Here is a 25,138-nt window from a genome sequence, read left to right as displayed (position 1 = left end):
CTCTGAAGTATATTAATGGAAAAAACCAAGATGTAACACTGTGTTCTATGCATTTGCTGCCTTTTATGTAAGGGTAGTGGAAGATGAACAGGTGTATGCCTGTTTGTGCATATATATGTGCTTATTCGCAAAAAGAAATAACAGGAGACTAAAGCAAACTCAAGAAAAAATTTATAATATCAAAAATTAAACACTGAAAAGGAAAAGAGCAAATCCCTGAAAACTCCAAACAAATGGAAATAAAAAAATATTACTCTATAAAAAGATGACATAACCACGCAGAGCAGAATTACCAGAACTGATACTAAAGTGCATGACTTTTAATTGCAGTTCCCTTGTGGCTTATACTCTTCTGTTAAAAAGAACTGCAAAAAAAGTCTTAAACTTCATGCTACTTACAATGGTAGTACTGGTATAGGGAAGCCTGGCATGCTGCAGTCCATGGGGTTGCAAAGAGTCAGACACGACTGAGCAACTGAACTGAAATGAACTGGTATAGTTATTTTATTATAGACACACTGTAAGATAAAGAAAATAAGTAATCATGTGAAAGCCATTATGAAGATTTCTGAAAAGAAGCATTAGGAAAGAAAATGCAAGTCTAGAGTAAACTAAGGAAAAAAGTGCAATCTTACATTTGAATCAAAACTATTAGAATCATTTGTGCAATGTTTTCCCCTTCGTGAAAAAAAATGATTTTTCTCTGTCCTGGTGAAAGAACATTGAATACCCCAACCACCCAGATGATGGTTTCTAAGTGTCCATTTCCTACTGAAAAGAAACAGCTCCCTGGAGAAATGGGTGCATCCAGATCTGCCTGGACTGGATGTCTCTTGAGCCCCTGAACTCACTGATTGACTTCAGGGATTTGAAAGTGTGGCAGTCAGACCTTAAGGGCTTCCTGAGGTGACGAAAGGAAGTGCACCGCTCCACCGCAAAAGGCTCCTGCCTCCAGGAGCACGTTATCAGCAGAGCTCCAGAGGAGCTCCAGAGGAGCTCCAGAGGAGCTCCAGAGGAGCACGTTATCAGCAGAGCTCAGAGAAGGCAACGGCACCCACTCCAGTACTTTCGCCTGGAAAATCCCATGGATGGAGGAGCCTGGGAGGCTGCAGTCCATGGGGTTGCTGAGGGTCGGACACGACTGAGCGACTTCACTTTCACTTTTCCCTTTCAAGCATTGGAGAAGGAAATGGCAACCCACTCCAGTGTTCTTTCCTGGAGAATCCCAGGGACAAGGGAGCCTGGCGGGCTGCCGTCTATGGGGTCGCACAGAGTCGGACATGACTGAAGCGACTTAGCAGATGAAGACAGTGTAGGACACACCATCTGATTCTGGCAACAAATTAATGGCGAGACAGCGCAAGGAGGGAACCAACAGGTTAAAATCCAAGTCCCTGTCGGTGAGAAATGCATGATGTGTACTTTACAGCTAAAAGTGATGTGAAGGCGTTTTCTTTATATTCTAGGGAAAAGGAAAGAACAAGTGAAATGAGGTCGGCAAATTTACTTACAAGCGATCGAAACTATGTTCTTCTTTCTCTATCAAGGGTATGAAAAATTTCACAAGGGAAACGAGTGCTCACGGCCGAGTCGTGACTCCATGTTGTTCTGCCTGCAGGTGCCCATTTTCATCCCCATCTTGGTGACTCTCTTATCCGTGTTTTTGGTTTTGGCCCCAATCATCAGCGCACCTGCGTGGGAGTATCTCTACTGTGTGTTGTTTATGCTGAGCGGCCTTGTATTTTATTTCCTTTTTGTCCACTATAAGTTTGGATGGGCTCAGAAAATCTCAAGTAAGTATCAACCGGGCAACCGCTGTGCTATTAGTGAAGCAAGGCGAGCCTAACACCCCGCAGCCTCATCTGTCCCGATGCTACCAGGACTTTCTTGTCACAGGGTCTCACAGAGCTAACAAAATTTCATCTCCTCTTTTGGAGGACACGTGACCTGTTCCCCTCAGTGTGACACCCCTGGGGTCCACCTGTGGCCTCTATTATTTCCCAAGGACTTTGTTCCTTTCTTGAAAGAGCTCCTCCTGCCTCTAACCTCTTTACGCTGATCTAAGCCTAGAGCTGAGGGGTTGCTGGTGCTCTGAGGTGAAAATGAAAGAAAAGGTTAATAACTATCAGAAAACTGGCCACACTTGCCAATGCCTCTGAAAATGGACTTGCATTTGATTATACTGACAGAGAATCTAGCCAGGATAACTTACAACCTAAAGGCCCCACCCAAATATGCCTTATTTCTCAGCTTTGAGTGTTTAGCCAAGCTGTTCCCAACAAAAACTGTTAAGTTAGAATTAAGGAAGTAAAGAGAATGAACCATCTGTATTTTAAAGGAGATGCTGACTAAGTGACTTCAGACTACATATTCAGCCTTGGGCAGTGGTAAATAGTTAAATATACACATATAACTGAGTCATTCACATTTTTCCTATAAATGGTTTGGTGGCAGTGAAATATTTAGCAGGTTCCTAATGCTTTAATGGGAAATAACTTGTCTCCAAAGAACCACCATAGCTCCCAGGATGGGTCTGCCCATCTCTACCTACCTATGTCTCCCAAGCACAGGCTCTAACAGGAGACACATCACCAAGGAGTTTAACACTAGCACTGCTCACCAATAAGGGGGGTGGAGCTGATTCTTAATGACGCTTTTCTAACTGCACTTCCCCCATAGAGCCTCTCACCATGCACCTTCAGATGCTGATGGAAGTCGTCCCCTCAGAGGAAGCTCCAGAGTAACAAGCTCGGCCTCTTGTGCCAAAGCCAAGCTGTGATGAACTTATTTTTGTAAGCAATATTTGTGGTTATTTCTTCCTGAAGTTTTTCTTAAGGAAAAAAAAAACAAACATATTCACACGTGTATGATACTATTATTTTTAGCTATCCTTAATTCCCTGGGTGGGTGCTGGCTGAAATCAGCAGGCAAGGAGATAACCCAGAAGAATGGTGGTGGCGGGAAGGACTAAATCAGAGCCACTGGCACCACAGAGTGACTCTAGCAAGGGGCACATCATACCTACTTCAATAAAGGGTGTTCTTTCAGCTCCATCATCAGCAAGGTACATATATGTATATACACACACACACAAACACATATACATTTAAATATAAAATTGATGAAACTTTGCTTTGACTGAAATAGATTTTTAAAATACTCAAGTACGAATGCTTTCCTACTTACCCCCACCCCTTCCTGTATTTCACCCGGGGCACATGGGGCAGGTCCTTCCCAGGCTGGCGTCAAGGCCTGCAGGGCACAGCTGACTGCCCAGGACCACCCACAGCCTGCGTCCACAAGAAGCTCAGTGTCACAGGTCCTCTGACAACCTTCACTGGTATTTTAGTCAAACCAGGAAGTATGGTGTATAAAATTCAATTGCATTTGGCACTCAGGAATATTCCTGACAAAATATGGTTTAAAAGAATGGAAAAAGTAACATTTCCGTGAAAACACTGAAATTTTATTAATATATTGCAAAAGACTTTCACACCAAAACAAAGAAAATAAGCAATTTTAGAAGCATGCAAATGTACTTTTACCATGCATTTCAGAAAATTTCCCAAAACATGAAATCAGTACATATTAATAGTAGAGAACAACAACAAAAAAAACCCAATGAGTAATTGTTTACATTTCACAAGCCAGTAGTCCCGTACCTTACAGAACGTAATTCAGAACTTCAAATAGTCATAAATTTAAATGTCTGAAAAAAGAAATTGAAATTTAAACATGTAGCCGTCCTCTGCCCAATACTTTCACTCAGCTGTTAGTGAACCACAAGAGAGAATCAATGTTACATCTCTGAGAATAGGAAGCCCCATCGCTTTCACCTGGGCACACATCTGTGCAGCTCTGCTGCTTGCTATTATTATGTGTTGTGTTTTACGAGAGACAATACAATGGCGCGTACACTGCAGGTGGCCAGCAACCTCAGGGAAAAGCCAGTGCAGCTCGGGAGGCCTGGCCACCAACCCAGAGGCCTCCCCGGTGGGAGCGAAAGCTGTATTTACTGAAACTACATGGGGTAAGAATGTTACAAGAGCTGCACAGAATCAGAACCTCTGCCAGCAAAGATACCACAAGTTCCCGAACAGCCTGCCCAGTTTAGCCAGGAAAAAGGACCGCCGGTACACCTCATGTGCCAATCGGACACTTGCCGGTCAACCACTGGCTCACAGTGGCAGCAAGGATGAGATCCTGGCAGCTGTACAGGCTGGACACCACGTCCACCTCCCCAGAGGGCAGTGGCATGACTCCACCCAGCAGCACTCCAGGCCCCACAGCTGGGCAATGCCCACCAAGAAGCAGACCGTCTTATTTTACAGATGAGGAAACTGAGAGCAAGAGGACGGTTCACGCCTGCTCATGGGACACGACAAGACAGCTTGATGACAAAGTTTACCTCCTGTTCAGGTGGTGCTTCATACGTGGGACAGATAACGAGGGCACCTGTGCTTTCTGATGTGTAAAAAAGAATAAAGATTCTGGGGGCTGTCCTAACAGTCATGTTCTGTTATGTTATTTTCCAGTTCTAGGCAAAGCTGCCAGGCCCACACTGAAGCAGTGCACGGGGTGTGAACTGGCCAGCGGCTCGCCGTCTAACTCTCCAGTTAACTGGAGAGCCAGGCTCTGGGCAGTCCCACACTGAAGTGCTCAAGGCAAATGCACATTTCCTGATGGCCTCATGACTGTGGGTGCTGCAGCCTCGCCCCAGGCCGAGGCCATGAATGTTTGCAGGGCTCACCATGTGCAGGTATTCTGAGCACTGCCTCCAGGCACAAGTCCTCTTCAGTTTCCACTGGAGAGAGACCTGTGTCCCGTTTGTCCTGGACACTGCAGGTTCTGAGGGTACTTCGGAAGCTTTACCTCCAGAAAGCCCTGGGTCAGGCTGCTATTGCTGAGGCAAGCCCATTCTCGCCCTTGGACTGTCTCTTCGCAAGATATCAGCTTACCCTGGGTAACCAGCTATCACTATGTAAAGACTACTAGGAGCATTAGCACACACACAGTTATGTTGAATGCCAATTAACTCATGGCTGAAAGTGAAGTGAAGTGTTAGTTGCTCAGTCATGTCTGACTCTTTGCGACGCCATGGACTGTAGCCTGCCGGGGTCCTCCACCCATGGAACCGAGGCAAGAACACTGGAGTGGGTTGCCAATTCCTTCTCCAGGGGATCTTCCTGACCCAGGGATTAAACCCAGGTCTCCTGCACTGCAGGCAGATTTTTAACTATCTGAGCTACCAGGGAAGCCGTTGAAAAGGTCTCTTAAGCAGTGCAGAGTATGAATTTTAAGAAATCTCAATTTATATGTGCAAGATCAGGTTTTAAGAATGTACCAAACACAGGTCTAGATGAAAAAACAACAATGAACTCCAGGTGGTACAGTTCGTTACCTGAATGCCTGGCTTGCATCACTCAACCTGAGTGTCAAGGCGGGCTTCACAGCAGGCGGCCAGCAGGACAGCCCAGCACTCACAGTGCCTCTGCTCCCACCTTCCTTCCAGAGTCTCATCATCAACTCATTTTTCTATCAGTTAAGAATTTCTCACCATTACTAATCCCAGTGCCACAAGGTAACAGTAACGCTTGAGCCTTGAGGGAAAAAAGGTCTGAATGTGACTTCCTGTCTTCTTAGCTTCTGGTCACAGAGCAATATCCATTTCTGTTCAGAAGCCTCTGGCCGCTCTGCAGGTTTTAATTCACATTCTCATTCACTCTCACTTTCATCTTCATCCGAACTTTTGTCACTGGTCTCAACCAAGCCTGCCACGCTGCAGGACAGGTTTTTAGAATTTACAACTAAAAGAGGTAGATAATATCAAAAATATGTTAATAATTACAGATTCATTAGCAAATATTCCCCCATGCCCATTATTTTGGTCACTGCAGAAAAAGTCCCTTGGGTTCTAGCTCTATATTTTGTGACTCAAGTTTTCATGATTTTAAGCAAGAAACATGCAAGAAAAATTTGCCTGCATATGGGTAAATTATTTTCCTAGGAGAAATATTTGTACAAGTGTTATAAGGAAGTATGTTTATAACTAAGAGTTGATACTCCTCAAAGCAGAACATTTAGCACCAAGATCAACCACAAGGAGAAAACTAACACCTAAGGGCTTTACAGTAATGGCCCATTTTTACAAAAGCTGCATTCCTGGAATCTGCGTCCACCCCCATGATGCTCAGGTCCTACGATTCTCCTGGGGAGTGGGTGCACCTCCTCTTACCTTTGGCAAAGTGGCTATCCTCCTTATCCTCATCACAGTCTTCCCAGTGATCAAAATCAAAAGCCACATTGGGATTCTGTTCAACATAACAATTTACATTACTTGAGAGAATAAAACAAACTCAGGGTGTTAAGCCCAAGCATGGTTGACTTCTACTCACCCTCTGTTTGAGTAAGCCACACCAAGACTCCCTTTGCTCTTTTGCGAGAGTGATTACAGGTTCGTCATATTTAATTATGCATTTGCAATCATCTTTTATTATGTTGGCTTGCAGCTCCAAATCAGCCAAGTAAAATTTCTCTCCTACCCAGGCACTAGATTTACAAAAAGAAATAAAGTCAGCCTTTTAAAACATTAGAAATTATTTCTATTTGGTTTTATAAGCTATACATAAACCCACCTGAAGACAACTCTATCTCTAAAGTATTTACATTTATAATCTTTCACATTCCTTATTTTTATCTTCAGTATGACCACGTCCTCTTTTTGGAACCATTTTATTTGTGGGTGGAAGCTGGAAGAAAGGGAAAAGGATTATATACTCATCTCTGTGTATCTGCTAGGCAAGTAAGGAAAGCAGACCCCAACAATGAGCATACCTTTTCGGCGGCTCTGTAGTTTTGTTAATGGAAGCACCTCCAGTGTTTTTAGGTAAAGTTTCTGTCCAAAAAAGTCAAATTTTCCTATAGGTTATTTATATGTGACTCCATAATATTTATACATATATATTATATATAACATATATATTACAAATAACATGTATATGACTCCATTATATATATTATATATATATATTATATGTACTTTTGGCATTTTATGCAACTTTTCGTTGAACTACTATGAGCATAAACTTCATAGTAACTGAAGTATCCAGCTGCAAAGAACAATTTAAAAAAAGTAAAATGTACATCATTTAGTGTAACTAATAAAACAAAAACTAGATTAAGAAAAGAACTATTTACATTGACCAGTATTATGATTAAACAATCGGGAATGTAAACTCTGTGAAAAAGGACCACATGTAATTGTTGGCCATAGGACACCACTGCTCCAATGTCCCTGCTATTTCAGCCTGCTGGCACCCCTAACAATTTCCAGAACAGCAGTCAGTACGTGCAAGGACCACTGCAGCACGTAACATTTTGTAAATCAGTGCAATTGAAATTCTCAACCTAAAATGTCTGAGGCTTTCAAAGACTTGAGCAAAAATGTTTATGAGGGGCTTGTTAACAATAGTCAAAAACTGAAAACAATGTCTTTCAACAGGCAAATGGGGAAATAAACTGCAGTACATTCATATCACAGAATGAAAGCGAAAGTGAAAGTCGCTCAGTCATATCTGATTCTTTGCAACCCCATGGACATAGTCCATGGAATTCTCCAGGCCAGAATACTGGAGTGGGTGGCCTTGCCCTTCTCCAGGGGATCTTCCCAACCCAGGGATAGAACCCAGGTCTCCCGCATTGCAGGCAGACTCTTTACCAGCTGAGCCACAGGGAAGCCCATATCACAGAATACGACTCAGCAATGAAGTACCACTACTACTTACAATAATCTAGATGAATTTCACAGACATACTGTTGATGAAAGAAGCCACGAGAGTGTATACCATGTGCTTCCAATTCAGCAACACTGACGGTATCGCAAGTAAGAACAGGGGCTCCTGGGCAGGGCTACAGACAGGAAGGGTACGTAAGGGAGACCACTGGGATTCTGGGAATGGCCAATAGCCTGACCTGGTGGGGTAATGGACATGTACACACAGGAAAATTCTGTATGTTTAAGATCCGTGCACTTTTACTGGATGAGCACTATACCTCAAATAACAAAAAGGAAAAAAGTTACAGAAAAAAAAAAGGAAGCTGAATTGTCAAAAATAGAAAGTTAGGTAACATCAGTTTATATCACCTTCTAATTCATCTAAAAGTGGAAAGCCTAAACATCAGAAAATTTCCAAGCATTAGTGACTTTAAATTACCCATCTTTTAAATAACCAACCATGCTTTTGGTTTTCTGAGTTTGTTTTGGAGTCAGTTCCTCTCTCTGAGCCCTTGTCCTCTTGCTGTGTGCTTGGCAGACAAGCACTGTCTTCTCTGGAAGAAGGTATCCTGGGCGGAAAAGGCAGAGGTGAACTGTGAGACGGAGAGACAGGAAGAATCTGGCTCCCTACAGGGATTTCCAGCAAGAAGAGGGAGGCAGGCCAGCCACATGTGGCTGAAAATGCCTCCTACAGCAGTCAAACCTGCACAGAACTTACGGCTCACTGACAGGCGACAGGCAGGTCAGCCAGCTCCGGGGACAACTGGCGTCAGGTGCCAAGTGGCTGATCGACATACATCATCCAACAGGTGCAGGAACTCATTTGCCAAAATAAAATTCTTTTCAAATCATGTAACTCTGAGAATTGTATGCACTGCTGCCCACTTCAAAGAGGATAAAAGAGCAGAAAGTACAAGCCGTCTCCTTTCCTCTCCTGTCCCAGCTTCCTAGACACCCTCTTACCACTCTGGATCTATGGCTAAGAACATTCTTTGCAAGAAAAAGCAAATACTGCCCTCTGTATCCTTCTATCTGAAACACACACACATGTTTAAACACATGGGAACCTACGACATTACATTCACTTTTCTATCCCTTACTTTATTGTACTTAGTAAGTGGTAATTGCACCATATCAATATATAGAGGGCAATCTCATTCTTATAAAAAATTGTGTTTTTCTTTTGGTTGTTTTAACAGGTAACCACATACATGTGGTTCAGTATTTTAGAAACAGATAGAAAGGTCTACACAGTGAAAAGTCTCTCCCCTCCCCTCTGTTCCCCAGTCACCAATTTCCTTTCTCAAGGGAGAAAACATAAATCATTTCTTGTGCATCCTTTTTGAGTTAACTGAAGCCTAAAGGAGCAACCTATAGAAACACACGTATACACACATATACCCCTATGGGTAGGGAGTGTGCATGTGTATCTCCAAGGGCACGTCTGACTGACACATATGAAGCCTGTGGCATGGAGGGCAGTGTCCCATGGTCCAACCACTCAGGCACGGACCCTTTTCTCAGGCTTTGTTCCCCTCACCACTGTGCAGCCTCAGACCCTCTGTCGCCCACCCTCTTCTTCCACCACGGCTCTGACCTTCCCCTCCTGGCCCTCTTTTACTGGGGATCAGTTCCTTCCTCCTCCCACACTTACACAAGTCATGACTGTCCTCAAACACCAGCAAACCAGAGCCTCCCCATCCACTTTCCTGCACTCTAGGTTTATACCTTCAATAACCTGAAACTCAAGTCCAAAACCCACTGTCTCCTCCCTTCTGAGCTGGCTGCTCTCTGAGAAACATCCTTGGGCAGCCAACCCTGCCACTATCTTCTCAGTCCTGAGGACTCAGAATGACACAATTATACACACTCCCCTGTGTCTGTCAACCTTTCAGGTCCCCAGACTCTGTCCCCCTTTCCAATCTGCTGTAAGAATGGCGCCATGCTCCTCGATTCTGGTCCAGCAAACACACAGCTGCCATTCATTTCCTGAAACGGAGTCCCTTCCTGGGAGGCAAGCTTCCTCTGTAGCTCCCATGGTCTCTGCACTTCCCTCCATGCTTATGACAGGTGACTGCAGAGTCACCTGTGCCCAGGCACTGAGTAGAGTGCTTGGTTCAGAGCTGGGGCTCAACAGCAGTTGTGGGGCTTCCTGTAAGTGATCCACCTTTGTCTTGAGTAAACCTACTCAACTGCAGTGGCATCTTCAGTTTGAAAAGAATATCTCAAAACTAAGTAGGGAGGACTTCCCTGGTGGCACAGGAGATAGGAGTCCACCTGCCAGTGCAGGGGACATGGGTCTCATCCCTGGTCCGGAAGATTCCAAGCTGCAGGGCAACTGAGCCCGTGCGCCACAACTACTGAAGCCCGTGTGCCTAGAGTCTGTGTTCTGCAGCAAGAGGAGCCGCCGCAGTGAGGAGCCCGCGCTCCATAACAGCTGGAGAAAGCCCGAGCAGCAACGAACACCCAGCACAGCGGAAAAAGGCAAGCAAGCATGGAACAATTTTTGTTTCCTGAAAGTATACAGAAACCAAAACATATTCTAATCCCCCCAATTTTATTAAGACAGAAAACCCTGTAAACTTCAGTTTTCATCTTTGCCATGTTCTCTGAAATTCCCCTACTCTGAGCGATAATTTAGGAACACATCAACGTCTCCCACGATCACAGCACTAAATCCGCCCGTCAGTTTTCAGTCCTTATTTCACGTGGCCTCAGGAGCACCATGCAGCTCACGGCTCCCTGCTCCGTGAAACTCCTTCTTCACTGCCATCCTGATGCTCCCCCTGACCCCAGCTGGCTCCAGACTGTGTCTTCTCAGATGCCCACTGCCAGCCACTTCTCAGCGTTAAAGGCCCCTCAGCTGGCTCTGGACACCCAGCGTCTGCTGACCACACCCTTGAGACCACACTCATACAGGTACATTCAAACACCGGCTACTTTGCCCACCTCCATACTACCATCCCAGTCTGAGCCCAGTCATCCTGTCCCAAACTCCGGGCACAGGCTTTGTCCCCTCCAGTCTCTTCTCAACACAGCAGCCCAGGGTGCTCTGATTAATGTCTTTCCTCTGCTCAAAACTCTCTCACGGCTCCACTTCATCCTCTGAGGAGCCTACTCCTTGCACTGGCCACAGGGTCCAGCAAAATCCGATTCTGGTACCTCTGCACCCTGTACACCCAGACTCCCCCCTTGTATACTCCTCTGATCACTGCACCTCCCTCTCTGTTCCTGGAACCAAGGAACAACCAAGCCTTCTCCTGCCCACTCGAGTCTTCGCCTCTCGACATGTGCCTGGGTCAGGACTCAGCTCTAGGGTCTTGGCTCACCATCTCAGACCCCAAACCACCTTCCCTTCCCTTCTGCATTAATCTGCTCCATCTCACACACCACCATCTGATCCCGTATGTATCTCTGTAACATCTTTAACGTCTTTCTCTCCCCATTAAAATGTGAGTCCTTCGTCTATTTAGTTCCCTACTGCATGCCTAGTAGACACTCAATAAATGTTTGCTGAATAAATGAATGAATTTTAAAATGTCAACTTTACCTATTGGAAACTTCAATTAAAAGTATTTATCTGTTCATCAGGTCAACTGAAACAAAGTTAGACTGAAGAAATATTCCAGCATCCAAAACAAAACGGTGGACTAGGACGCTCCAAGTTCCTATTTCCCTCTAGATAACACTGAAAGAACTTCCTGTTCCCCCAGCTCCACCCCTGAAGCCAGAGAGGGCAGAGCCGACCTTGTGAATTCTGTGTGTAGTCCTTTCTAAGCTGTCTGGAGCCAAGACAAGACACTCGTTCAGGAAAGTCCTAAGACGACCCTAAGCTTTCACCTCAGGCTGATTTCTAGGCCAGAATGTGGAGCAAACGGGAAACGTGTGCATTGCTGGGAACACAACACTTAGCTGTTGTGGAAACAGGTTGTCAGTTTAAAAAATGAAACACAGAACTGCCGTACGATCCAGAAATTCCAGAAGGCCTGGAAGTGGGAACTTAGATAGCTGCACACCAGTGTTCACAGCAGCACTATTTACAGCAGCCAAATACCCTCTACAGTTGAATGGATAACAAAATGCAGTGCCACCAGGGAAGGCCAGTATAGCCATGCAGCGGAAGCTTTTTCAGCCTTAAAAAGGAAAAAATTTTGATGTCTGCTATAACATGGATAAACCTTGAAAACATGTGAAGTGAAACAAGCCAGACAGAGAAGGATGAATGTTGTATGCTTCCATTTGTGTGAGGTGCCCAGGACAGGTAAATGACTGGAAACAAAGCACAGAGGAGGGTCCCGGGGGCCGGGGGGACAGAAGAAAGGGGGTTGCGGCTTGCTGGGCACAGGGTGTCTGGGATGTTGAAAACGTCTGCATATGGACTGTGCTGACGGTTACACAACATGAACGTACTGCCACTGCATTGTACACTTCATATTAGTTAGAAAGAGAAAAACATCGTATAGTAACACATATATATGTATTAATCTTAGGAAAATGGGACAGATAAACGAACCTATGTGCAAAGCAGAAATAGAGACACAGACACAGAGAAAAAGCATACGGTCACCAAAGGGTGGAAGCGGGGTGGGATGAACTGGGAGATGGGGCTGACATACATACACTGCTATGTATAAAACAGGTAACTAATGAGAACCTACTGTATAGCACAGGGAACTCTGCGCAGTGCTCTGTGGTAACCTAAATGGGAAGGAAATTCAAAAAAGAGGCAATATGTGTGTACACATAGCTGATTCATTTTGCTGTAGAGCAGAAACTAACAGAAGATTGTAAAGCAACAGCACTCCAATAAAATTTTTTAAAAATAGTTACACTGATAGATTTTACGTGTATTTTACCACACTTCGAAAAAAACAAAAGGGAGAAATTCTGTTATGTCTATTTTAACACAATTAAAATGCAATTTAAGAAATTACCGGTAGTTTTGCTAGCCGTGCTAACAGCACTTTAGTCAAGTTTTTTAAAGCCTTTTGTTGTTCCACATCCTCACCAACACTTGGTATTTCCTTTCTCTCATTTCCCAAGGCTATGGAGCGGTGCTGCTCCACTGTGGTTCTAACTTGCATTTCCCTGATGAGTAATGAGCCTGAGGACCCTTCACATATTAATTACTGGACAGCTGATCAATGGATTGGACACTGTGCAGTGTCTGTTCACATCTTTGGTCCTGTTTTCTACTAGGTGTCCGCTGTTTCAACTGAAAGGAGCTCTTGATGCAAGTCCTGGTGGACACACATGCTGAGTCCAATCCTCCCGCGGGGCTGCCCGTATACTCTCTCTGAGACTTCAGAAGTCTCTCATCTTGCTGTGGACATGAAACTGGTACAACCCATCTGGAAAACCGTTGAGCGGTTTCCATTCCATTCCGTCAAAAATACATTCGTTAGTGCACCAAAGCGCACGATGAAGAAATGTTTAAAGTGCCACCCGAAGCGGCCCAGACCTGGAAATTCCTCCCACCAACAGGATGGGGAAATAAACCACACTGTGTCCATACAACGGAACATGACACAGCAGTGGGAATACATGGTCTACAGCTGCACGCACGGCATGGATGGCTGCCACAAGCAGCAGGTAAAGATGCCAGGAGACACAAGAGACACACTGCATGGTTCCAGGCAGAGAGCGAGCCAGGGAGGAGTCATCCACCTTGTTTTGTATCTGGAAGGCGGCTGCCCTTGGGGAGAACCAGGAGGCAGCTCTGAGTGGCACCCTGTTTCTGATCTGGCCTAGTTTCCATGCTCAGAAGACCATTAAGCCATACTTGCTATGTGTGTACCTTTCAGGATGTGTGCTGTCAATAAAAAGCTAACAAAAGTTCCCTCTGTAAGCAATATGGTGAAATAATATATTTGGAATTTGTTTTATAATAGTCAAGCAAAAACAAAAGTGTGGGCTGGAGTGTGAATAAAATCAGACTCCCCAAATGTTGGTAATTACTGAGTGATGGGAACACAGAGACTCATTAGACTACTCTACTTTCAGCAAAAATGTTCATACCACTTGTGAGTTCTATTTCCACAAAACAGCTCTTCCAAAGGGGGACAAAAATCCACTTACAGGGTCTGGTTCAGGCTTTCTTCAAAAGACGGCATTTTAGCTCCTTTGTATAATTTTTTCAGTTGTTCTACATGTTCTGAGTTATCAATGCCCATTCCCATTGACAAAATTTCAGCTCGGACATTATAATCAATGACAGAAGTTTTCAAGGTTGAAAGTTTTGTAATGTGCACCTTGAATCAAAGAAAAAATACAAAGTTTACAAGAACCACACTTAGAACTTTACATGAATCACAAACATTCTCTCCTGGCCTCCCTATCTCACTGCGCAGTGTTCAATGCACCAGGGCGCATGCCACCACGTGCAAGGGTCTCCTCATCAGAGTATTCCAGAACCCAGCCTCGTGCTGGGGAAACAGGACCAGGTGTGGAGCAGGGGCCAAGATCAAGTCCTGGGGTAAAACCCCAGACAAGACCCATCCGTGATGCTGTAACCACACACACAACTCTTAGATCTTTCTGATTTTCCCTCGAATACTCTCACCTCTCCTACCAAGAAGGCTCAGGCTCTGTAGAGGCCCAGAAAGGGCCTATGCCAAGGCTTTAGATCCTGTATCTTGGACAGTTTCCTCCATTTGTTTTTTTTCTGCAACCAAAATATTCTCATTCATTTCAGTTTACACAAAATTAAGTAAAACATGGAAATCTGCAATTGTCTGCTTCCTGTTGGTGGGAGATGTGGCCCCAGGACTTTCCTGGGTTGGGGGAGCAGACCAGGCTAGCAAGCCAGGTGCACCTCCCCAGGGACCAGGAATTGGGAATGCTCTCCCATCCAGGAACAGGGAAGAACCTTTCCCCTCTCAGGCTGGGGACCACGCTGCTGCGGGGGGGGGGGGCGGGGGGGGGGGCGCGGGGGGGGCGCGGGGGGGAAGGTGGTGGCCCATGTCTGTTTCCCCTCCAAGGTGCCACTGACACAGTTACACTTTGGAGCTGAGGAAGCATATTTGCCACGTGGGTTTTCTTTCTTTTTTTTTGCTTCATTCTCTTGGTTGTAGTTCTAAAAAATCCTTGCTTATTAATAAAGTTTCCATTTTATTTCTATAATAAAGAACCACCACAATATTATTATGACATCAACTAAGAACTGCCCCACCCCTGATCTCTTCATTTACCTACACTGGTGGTCTCTACCTTCCCTTCTAAAAATCATTTTCTGGGAGGTGGCAGGGGGGTTCATGTTTGGGAACTCATGTACACCCGTGGCGGATTCATGTCAATGTATGGCAAAACCAATACAGTATTGTAAAGTAAAATAACGTAAAAATAAAAATTAATAAAAAAGAAAAGAAAAAAAAATCATTTTTCCCTCTTACTTGTAAATCTTATACCCAAGCTCATCTTTTTCAGTGTTAAGTCTTTTTCACTCTTAGAGGAAAAATAAAAACTTTTAACAAAACAGCTTTTATGAACTGAATTCCTTTAAACTTTATAAATAATCATAATAATTAAGATTTAAGTCTAATAGAGCAAAACTCTGAAATGAAAAGTAGAGTACCTGGGGTGCAAGCAGAGTAGAGACGCTGCTGACCTGAGCGCGGATCTCAGAGGGGACGCCCGAGGCCCTGGCCTCGCCTTCTGTCTCGCTGCCCTCCCCCACAGCAGCTCCGCAGGGCAGCTGTCTGTTTATGAGTGGAACCCCAGTGCCCCATACAGGTCCGGGCACACAGGAGGTGTTCAATAAGTATTTGGTGAATGGATGAGGTAGAAACCATGAACACAATAAAACCCGTCTTGGAAAGCCTGAGGATGGAATCCTCCACACTGTTGACCACTTTTAAGATCATTCACAGCTAGACCAGCATACGGCTGTGCTCCTGCGGGGCAGGGACTGCCCCAGGGTCTCCCACCGCTGTGGGCAGAGGGCTGTGAAAGGGGACTAATGGTGCACAACTGATGCCTGGCTAAGAACTGTAACGGCAGAGACTGTCGCATGTACCAACAACAGTTCCATGAATTTTCTCTTGGTTGTACATGTGAGTACATGCAATTTATACACACACGCCTGTGAGTGCTGGGTTACGACATAAAAGATTCCCTTAACCATAAAACCCATGAGCACACATTCATGACCCAAATAACACGGGACAAGCTCTCCTTCACACAGAGCCCTTCCTTATCAAATAAGCCTCCATTTATGTGAGGTAAAGACTTATTTAAGTAATAGGTTAGAATAATTTGGATAATTTCAGGGGCCTGGAAGATCCCATGGCAGGCTACAGTCCATGGGGTCGCAAAGAGTCGGACATGACTTAGGGACTAAGCACATTCAAACACATGTTTCTTTTCAAGAAAATGGTATTCTTACCATTGGATCAATCCAAACTGTATTTCCTAAAGCCAGTATCACTTTTGCATCATGCAGTTTTCCAATAATTTTATGATGAATGTACCTAGTAACCTGAAAAAATAATACACTTAAGTAAATTTATCTGAAGCTTTAAAGAAATACTTAATTCTGTATGTGCTCAATAGTTTCACAAGAAGCTTTTCCGTGCCTTTCATTTGAGCCTCATGACCAGCCCATGAAGCAGGTTATGGAGGCCGTAATGCCCTGACACCAACATGGGTAACCACCAGCAGAGAAGGACGAGGAGAGGTGCCAAGTCCCAAGCACACAAAATTCCTGCTGCTCCCTAGGAGGAGGCCACACGCTGGGGCTGCTCACACCAGTGACGCTGGGGCTGAGGGGCCCTGGTCTCCCCTACCAGTGGGACTCTCTCTCTCACTCTCATCTAACTTCTCAAGAAATAAACAGCCATCGTTTAGAGACAGGCTGACAGCTGACAGCTGACAGCTGACAGAGGAATGAGAGTTGTGCACCCACAGTAGGAAACAGGCGGCGTGGGGCGTCCACAGCGTGGACCTGCACTCAGGATGTACCCTGCATCTGTTCTCAGTGCCCCTGTCTACAACCCAAACTTTTTACTTTGCCATCAACAATGGCTTCTTTCATATCCTATTAATCAGACTGTAGGAAACGTAACCTTCCCCTGAAGAATTAACAGCCTTGTTATGAACAGGAATCACTGCTCTGGCGATGAGCAAGACTGTCTACCTGGTTTCTCTGGCTACCTGGGACAGTCGTGGGCTCCGTGTCTTGGCACAGGTGGGCTTCTTCGTTTTCAATGCCTTATCCGGTCTACCTAGTTACCTGAAGGACCCAGACGAAACGTCCCTTCCTTTGAAAGCTTTTCTGGACTCTCTTTCCGTGCCCATCTTCCCAACTCCAGTGGAATCACCTGGTCCCTCCAGGGAGGTTAACAGGGTATCCACTGTTGTAGCTACCTGCACTGTTTATTCTCTTTAAGTGACAGTTTATTTTTAGCACAGTGCATATTTTATAACAACTCTAAGTCTGGAAGCACTATTGATAATGATGGCCAATCATGTCTGGCACCCCTCTGAGGGTGCAGAGCTACGTTCACAGCACAGCGCTGGGAAGTGCATCCCTGCCAAGAAATACGAAGCGTTTCACCCAAACCCAGTACTCCAAATTCAAATATACCTCAACTCCATGTTTACTCTGGGTTAAATATATTCTAGAAGTCAACAAATACAAAAAGCCCAAATAACCCACCTTTGGATTCCATTCAATTTCGTTGTCCGCAGGTTTCACTCTACAAACGATAAACTCCACAGCTTGTGGGGGCAGTGTGTGGAAACTTTCTGGAAGGTGCAGCAACTGGTCTCTTGTGACGAGTCCAGTCCTGCCTTCATCTATGAATTTCACAAGGACATTATCCAGGGCCCACGTGTCCTCCTTCTGACTCATCTCCAACACCTGAACCCTGCAGAACAACAGTGGCCTCAGACTAACACAGAGACCCAAAGAGAAATTAATGTCGCCTCGACTTACTTGCTAAAAGCAAACCACACGGCAGTTTCCCCTAAACTGCATGGATTAACTCCATACTAGAAATAAAACAGCTAGAGTCAGCAAGAGCACTTAGCCATGATTTATTTATTTAATTCAAGTATAAGGGCTTCCCTACTAGCTCAGATGGTAAAGAATCAGCCTGCAATGCAGGAGATCCGGGCTTGATATCTGGTTCAGGAAGATCCCCTATTGAAGGAAATGGCAACCCACTCCAGGATTCTTGCCTGGAGAATTCCATGGACAGAGGAGCCTGGCAGACTATAGTCCATGGGGTCACAGAGAGTCAGACATAACTGACACTTTCACTTTCACTTCATACCTATGTATAAAAGATAGTGTAGCATTCTGAAAAGAGGAAATTCCTTTATCTGACAAGTTAAATGTTCCAAGGTTCTCGATCTGGGCTATCATCAAGAGAGGACAGGTGTGGCACTCAGCAGACATGGGAGCACACACCATGTGAGGCAGAATGGAACGTGGACTGCTGCTTCCTGAGCTGACCTTAGACAGCTCACGTAACCTTGCCAGGGCTTAGTATACACACACAGTGAAAGTCGTTCAGTCATGTCCGACTCTTTGTGACCCCATGGACTATACAGTCCATGAAATTCTCCAGGCCAGAATACTGGAGCGGGTAAGCCTTTCCCTTCTCCAGGGGATCTTCCCATCCCAGGGATCGAACCCAGGTCTTCCACATTGCAGGCAGATTCTTTACCAGCTAAGCCACCAGGGAAGCCCAAGAATACTGGAGTGGGTAGCCTATCCCTTCTCCAGCAGATCTCCCTGACCCAGGAATTGAACCAGGGTGTCCTGCATTGCAGGTGGATTCTTTCCCAGCTGAGCTACCAGGGAAGCCCGGGACTTAGTCAGCTTATCTGTAAAATGAGAACTGTGCTCATTTTATGGGGATTTGTAAGAATTCCATGAGGTAAAGATGCACGTGTGTGCAGGACAGTGATAGCTCGATGACGGTCACATGTAAGTACCATCCTGTCATCCATGCTCTGTGCTCAGCAGTCCCGTGGCCGAAGAGCTTGGGAGTAGAGCTGAGCTGGGCACGTGGGCACACAACCCTGCCACCACCCTCTTGGGAGGAAGCTAGGCTCAGTATATGCACACCGGTCAGATGGACAGAGATGAAAATAGGGATTCAATACCATTTAATGTTACCTTATGCTTCACAACTTGTAGAGATGAAAGAGAGACATTTTACCTGTGAAAAACTGATTTTTCTGCTAACCCATATAATCCAAATTTCTCCACCTTTTCAACAGTTGCTTTATTACTGGAGTCTTCAAAATACTCTTTCATCTCAGCATTAAGAGTTGCACAAAGATCCTCATGTTTATCAACTATACGACCAAAGTAATTTGTTGCATTCAAAACATAAAAGGGTATTATCTGAAATATAAACAGTAAAGTGAAAGTGAAATTTGCTCAGTCGTGTCCAACTCTTTGCAACCCCATGGACTATATACATATAGTCCATGGAATTCCCCAGGCCATAACACTGGAGTGGGTAGCCGTTCTCTTCTCCAGGGGATCTTCCCAACCCAGGGATCGAACCCAGGTCTCCTGCATTGCAGGCGGATTCTTTACCAGCTGAGCCACAAGGGAAGCTCATAAATAGTAAACATTTCCAGAAAACAAATTCATTAGATGTTGGTAGGAATGCCATAAGGTATAGTCACTTTAGAAAGTTTTACAGTTTCTTATAAAGCAAAATGGTCTTACTGTATACAATCACAGGTAACAGTCACTCTCCTTTGTGTTTACCCAAGTAACTTCTGCCTACACAAAAATCTGCACTTGAGTATTAATCATAGCTTCATTCATAATTGCCAAAAACTGGAAGTAGCCGAGACGTCCTTCAGTAGGTGAATGGATAAACTGTAGCACACTCAGCAATAAAAATGACCTAATAAGCCATAAAAAGGCAAGTAGGTGAATGGATAAACTGTAGCACACTCAGCAATAAAAATGACCTAATAAGCCATAAAAAGGCAAGGAGGAATCTTAAATGCAAACTGCTGAATGAAAAGTGAATTCAAAAAGCCTACACACTCTACGACAGCAACTATACGACATTTTGAAAAGGGGAAAACTATACAGACAGTAAAAAGATAGGTGACTGCTAGGAATTCTGGGGAAGGGTGGGTAGAGCACACAGGGGGTTTTCAGGGCAGTGAAAGTCCTCTGTGTGATACTGCAATGGTTACCTGTGTCTCCATACATTTGCAAAGTCTACAGAAGGAACACTGCAAGGAGTGAGCCTTAAAGGATAGGTTTCACTTAATAACAATGCATCAGTATTGGCTCATCACTGTCACACATGTACCACAATAATGAAAAATAGTAACAATGGGGGAAACTGGTGGGGTCGGGGTAGGAAGGAGTGAAAGGGGAATTCTGTATTTTCTGCTCAGCTTTCCTGTAAAACTAAAACTGCTTGAAAAATAAAATGTATTAATTAAAATAACAATAACAAAAGAGCAGATGTGTAACAACCACCCACACCACAAGAGCTGCAAGATATCCCTGTCCGTGCAGGAAGCAGCACTGGGAGGCAAGAGTGTGCCCGAAGGACTGAGAACAGGAAGACCCCACAGGGCAGCAGGAGTCACTGAGAGCACAGTGGGCCTGGGTGACGAGGGCAGCTGATGCTGGAACATTTCCATGCACTCTGACAGTGGGGCAAGGCTGGGCCCGTGAGATTTCCACACTGTCCACCCAGGAATAAGAGAGACGAAGGAGGAGAAAGGCCAGACACACCTCGGGGGAGGGACACAGAGCCAGGGCATTTCAAACATCTCAGAAACTGCGTTCTCATTTTTTTTTTTCAACAAGACATGGAAACAACAGAAGTGAAAACGCTGTGAAATTATAGAATCCTGACCCACATCGCCTCCTTAAATTTAGGGGAAAGGAATTTTATCTAAAAATGAACAACAGCAAAGTATCAAAGTCAAATTCCATATTAAGTTATAAAATAAAAAAGAGAATAAGCAGCCAAATAAGTTGCTAGCCACAATGAAAGCCACTAAGAACGTGTATCCACAAAACAGATGAAAACTGTAACCTCTGCTTTCAAAACAAGCTGCCTTTCAGCTTGTTAATTAAGAAATTAATTAATTAAGAAAAGTGATATATGATATAAAGCGACAACATAAACCACAATTTTAAACTGTAGGAATGAAGTGACAGAACTTGGGAAATAATTAGAAATTAAAGAAAAAAATCATTTCAGCAATAAAAACTGTATCGGGGTTGAATGGAGATTCACCCCACTCGCCCAATCTGCTCCAGAGAAAACTATCTCTGTGCTAGCTCCCAGGATTTGTGACTGTGACCTCACTGGGAAAAAAGGTCTTTGCAGATGTAATTAAGCATCTCTAGGTGAGGAGATTACTGTGGATTATCTTGCTGGGCCCTTCATCTACTGACAGGGGTGCTTTGTAAGAGGCACAGAGAGAGGCAAAAGCGATGAGGTGGTGAAGGCACAGCCTGGAGGGATGCAGTACGAGCTGAGACAAGCCAAGGAACACTTGGAGTCAACAGAAGCTGTGAGAGGCAGGGAGAGGACGGTCCTCCCGAGCCTTCAGATGGAGCACAGCCCCCCGCTGGCACCTTGATTTTAGACTCTGGCTTCCAGGACGGAGAGAATAAACTTGTGTACAAGAGCCCTGGGAAACGAATACAGCACAGCCACACAAGAGGGGAGCACAAGTATGAAGGAACCCAACAGATGCCCCTTAGGGGAAAGGGAAGGCGAGAACAGAACACTCAGACTCAGAAAGAAGCGAAGCAATAAAACAGAGTCACAGCAAAGTGACAGCTCAACTCAGTGATTCGACTTGCACCTCAGAATATCCCCAAAGGAACATTCATAGGAATGTTCTGAAAAGGGCTGTGTAATCATCACATTAGTTTTAATAGTCCCCAGAAGTAAATGACTTTCTTTCTTAAAATACAACCGAGGACTTCCCTGGTCGTCCGGTGGTAAGGATCTGCCTGCCAATGCAGGAGACACAAGTTTGATCCCTGGTGTGGGAATGTCTCACATGCTGTGGCGCAACTAAGCCTGTTCCCTACAACTACTGAGCCCGTGCTCCGCAACAAGAGCCACCACAATGAGAAGTCCATGCACTGCAGTGAAGAGCAGACCCCGCTCGCTGCAACCAGAGAAAGCCCATGTGCAGCAATGAAGACCCAGTGCAGTCAGTAAATAAAGAAACAAAGTTTATATTAAAAATTTTTTAATATAAAATATTTTATATAAATATACATGTATTTAAAATGCTTAAATATAAAATAGTTATTTATATTTAACTGGATATGGAACAACAGACTGGTTCCAAATAGGAAAAGGAGTACGTCAAGGCTGTATACTGTCACCCTGCTTATTTAACTTCTATGCAGAGTACATCATGAGAAACGCTGGAATGGAAGAAGCACAAGCTGGAATCAAGATTGCCGGGAGAAATATCAATAACCTCAGATATGCAGATGACACCACCCTCATGGCAGAAAGTGAAGAGGAGCTAAAAAGCCTCTTGATGAAAGTGAAAGAGGAGAGCGAAAAAGTTGTCTTAAAGCTCAACATTCAGAAAACGAAGATCATGGCATCTGGTCCCATCACTTCATGGGAAATAGATGGGGAAACAGTAGAAACAGTGTCAGACTTTGTTTTTTTGGGCTCCAAAATCACTGCAGATGGTGACTGCAGCCATGAAATTAAAAGACGCTTACTCCTTGGAAGAAAAGTTATGACCAACCTAGATAGCATATTCAAAAGCAGAGACATTACTTTGCCAACTAAGGTCCGTCTAGTCAAGGCTATGGTTTTTCCTGTGGTCATGTATGGATGTGAGAGTTGGACTGTGAAGAAGGCTGAGCGCCAAAGAATTCATGCTTTTGATGAACTGTGGTGCTGGAGAAGACTCTTGAGAGTCCCTTGGACTGCAAGGAGATCCAACCAGTCCATTCTGAAGGAGATCAACCCTGGGATTTCTTTGGAAGGACTGATGCTAAAGCTGAAGCTCCAGTACTTTGGCCACCTCATGCGAAGAGTTGACTCATTGGAAAAGACTCTGAGGCTGGGAGGGATTGGGGGCAGGAGGAGAAGGGGACGACAGAGGATGAGATGGCTGGATGGTGTCAGGGATGTGAGTCTGAGTGAACTCGGGGAGTTGGTGATGGACAGGGAGGCCTGGCGTGCTGTGATTCATGGGGTCACAAAGAGTCGGACATGACTGAGCGACTGAACTGAACTGAACTGATATTTATATAAAACAAGATATTTAAAAATAAAATATATATATATTTCATATATATATAATTTCAAGTATATATAAATACATATATAAAACTAAAAATTCCTTAAATTGTTTAAGTGGTTTATCTATCTTCCCAATTTAATCTTCGTTTTCTGAACAAACTGGTACCTTGAAATAAGGCACCATATAAGAACATATACCTAATGTCAGATTAATGGAGGTACATTAATACTGTCATAATTACATCCTATTAAATTCTACCTCTCAAAAATGAAACTTGTTCATTAAAACTAACCATTAATCATTGGACAAAGGATCTTTAACAGAACTTACTTTTATGTATCCAAGCACCGGTAGAGTTTGGCTGGATAACTTCCTTGGTATGTCTACTTCTGGATTAACACGGTGCCGGTCAGGACAGATCCTTCTGTCTCTGAAAACAAAAGAACAGGATTTTAAGCCCAGAAAAAAATAATTTTCAACATGAATTTTAAAGTATCCTTCAAGAAAATTAATCTATAATTGAAATCAGAGATGCTGTAAAGTAACCATATTAAAATCCTTTAGATGACACTAACAGTATGTAAATAAGTGGAAAGGGATCCTAAAAATTAACTGGCACTGAGTAAACTTAAAGGACAGAGTTACTACATCATTTCTCCAGACAGCCTTAAATATAACATGTAAATAAACAAAATATACTTTCAAAATAAAGATTCTGAATCAGAAACACACCAGTATAACCTACAACAGAGGCCAATGAACCTCTAAACCAGGAGCCACTTAACCCAAACTGAGAAATAGTTAAAGCTTCAGTTTTAAAAGTCAGTATTTTATTTAAAAGCATTATGGAAAGTGTTCCTAATAACGTGTATAATGTACCACAATCAAAAAAAAAAGTTAATTTCAACAGTTATCTTTAAATTCCATGCAGTGGATATCTATCAGACATCTACTACCTAGTCCCAGAGATCCACTGACCAGCTACTGGCATCGTGTCTGGATCCCTAAGAGACTTCCTGAGTGTTAAGATAGACCTGTGCTCTCCAAACTCATCCACAGAATAAATGCATTTGTCAAAACTCCAGCGATGTTTTTGAAGAAACTGACAAGCCTATACTAAAATGAATATGGAAATGCATTAGAATTAAAATGCCAAAATAATCATTAAGAAGAGCAAAGTCGGAGGACTTACATACCATTTTCCAAGACCCACTATAGTACAAGCTACCTTAAGAAAGTGCAGTACTGGTTTAAGAACAAATAAGTAGACCAACGTAACAGAGAGCATCCACAAACGGATCACATATACTATTGTCTATTTATGTCAAAGGCACCAATTCAGTGAGAACATAATGATGTTCTAAATAAAGAAAGTAAAAAAATAAAAAAGAAAGAAAGAAAGAAAGCAGGAGCAAGGGATTATCCATACAGAAAAAGTTTGTTCACGTCAAACACTATACACAAAAATTTACTCAATATAGATTACAAACCTAAATGTGAAAGCTAAATCTATAAAGCTTCTCGAAGAAAACAGAGAAGAATGTCATAATCTAGAGATAGGCATATATTTCTTATCTAAGAACACACAAAAAATAGTAACTGTAAAGTGCTTCATAAAAATTAAAAATATCTGTTCATTGAGACTCTTGAAAGAGTGAGGACTTCCCTGGTGGTTCAGTGGTTAAGAATCCACCTGACAATGCAGGGTACACAGCTTCAGTCCCTGGTCTGGGAAGATTCCACATGCCATGGGGCAACTAAGGCCATGCGTCACCGTGCTGAGCCTGCACTCTAGAGCCCACAGCCACGACTACCGAGCCCAAGCGCCACAACTCCTGAAGCCCGAGCGCCTCAGAACCTGAACTCTGCAGCAAGAGAAGCCACCACAGTGAGAAGCCTGCGCAGCACAACTAGAGAAGAGCCCCCTGCTCACTGCAGCTGGAGGAAGGCCGAGCACAGCGACGAAGGCCCAGCGCAGCCAAAACGCGCTAACTAACTAAAAGAGGGCGAAAAGGCAAGCCGCAGACTGGGAGAAGATTCTCAGCGCATATCTGCATATCTCTGACGAAACAATTGTATCTAGAATAAACAAACGACTCCTACAAATTCATAAACACCTCTTTCCCATTT

At 44.0% G+C, this 25,138-nt stretch overlaps 2 protein-coding genes across 4 annotated transcripts in view; one reads left to right on the top strand and one right to left on the bottom strand.

The window, feature by feature from the left end:
- Nucleotides 1–4,508, top strand: part of SLC7A9 (solute carrier family 7 member 9) — a 32,117-nt gene extending 27,609 nt beyond the window's left edge. The window contains exons 12-14 of one of the 2 annotated variants that reach the window (XM_069550310.1): nucleotides 1,619–1,793; nucleotides 2,680–2,792; nucleotides 4,332–4,508. In XM_069550310.1, coding sequence (XP_069406411.1) covers nucleotides 1,619–1,793; nucleotides 2,680–2,744 — 240 coding nt within the window. In that variant the 3' untranslated portion in view covers nucleotides 2,745–2,792; nucleotides 4,332–4,508. Of the gene's footprint in view, nucleotides 1–1,618; nucleotides 1,794–2,679; nucleotides 2,793–2,885 lie in introns of both variants that reach the window. The other variant, XM_069550311.1, reaches the window with a different exon arrangement.
- Nucleotides 3,445–25,138, bottom strand: part of TDRD12 (tudor domain containing 12) — a 75,537-nt gene continuing 53,843 nt past the window's right edge. The window contains exons 21-31 of one of the 2 annotated variants that reach the window (XM_069550308.1): nucleotides 23,339–23,438; nucleotides 18,943–19,130; nucleotides 17,430–17,664; nucleotides 16,158–16,250; nucleotides 13,853–14,025; nucleotides 8,234–8,343; nucleotides 6,835–6,895; nucleotides 6,636–6,749; nucleotides 6,396–6,549; nucleotides 6,236–6,311; nucleotides 3,445–5,807 (exon numbers count right to left, since the gene is read on the bottom strand). In XM_069550308.1, the coding sequence (XP_069406409.1) occupies nucleotides 5,716–5,807; nucleotides 6,236–6,311; nucleotides 6,396–6,549; nucleotides 6,636–6,749; nucleotides 6,835–6,895; nucleotides 8,234–8,343; nucleotides 13,853–14,025; nucleotides 16,158–16,250; nucleotides 17,430–17,664; nucleotides 18,943–19,130; nucleotides 23,339–23,438 (1,396 nt within the window). In that variant the 3' untranslated portion in view covers nucleotides 3,445–5,715. The remainder of the gene's footprint in view (nucleotides 5,808–6,235; nucleotides 6,312–6,395; nucleotides 6,550–6,635; nucleotides 6,750–6,834; nucleotides 6,896–8,233; nucleotides 8,344–13,852; nucleotides 14,026–16,157; nucleotides 16,251–17,429; nucleotides 17,665–18,942; nucleotides 19,131–23,338; nucleotides 23,439–25,138) is intronic. The other variant, XM_069550309.1, reaches the window with a different exon arrangement.

The sequence above is a fragment of the Ovis canadensis genome, chromosome 14, assembly GCF_042477335.2.
Source record: "Ovis canadensis isolate MfBH-ARS-UI-01 breed Bighorn chromosome 14, ARS-UI_OviCan_v2, whole genome shotgun sequence".
Taxonomy (NCBI): Eukaryota; Metazoa; Chordata; class Mammalia; order Artiodactyla; family Bovidae; genus Ovis; species Ovis canadensis.
The sequence above is the reverse complement of the archived record's forward strand: the minus strand, read 5'-3'. Positions and strand labels throughout refer to the sequence as shown.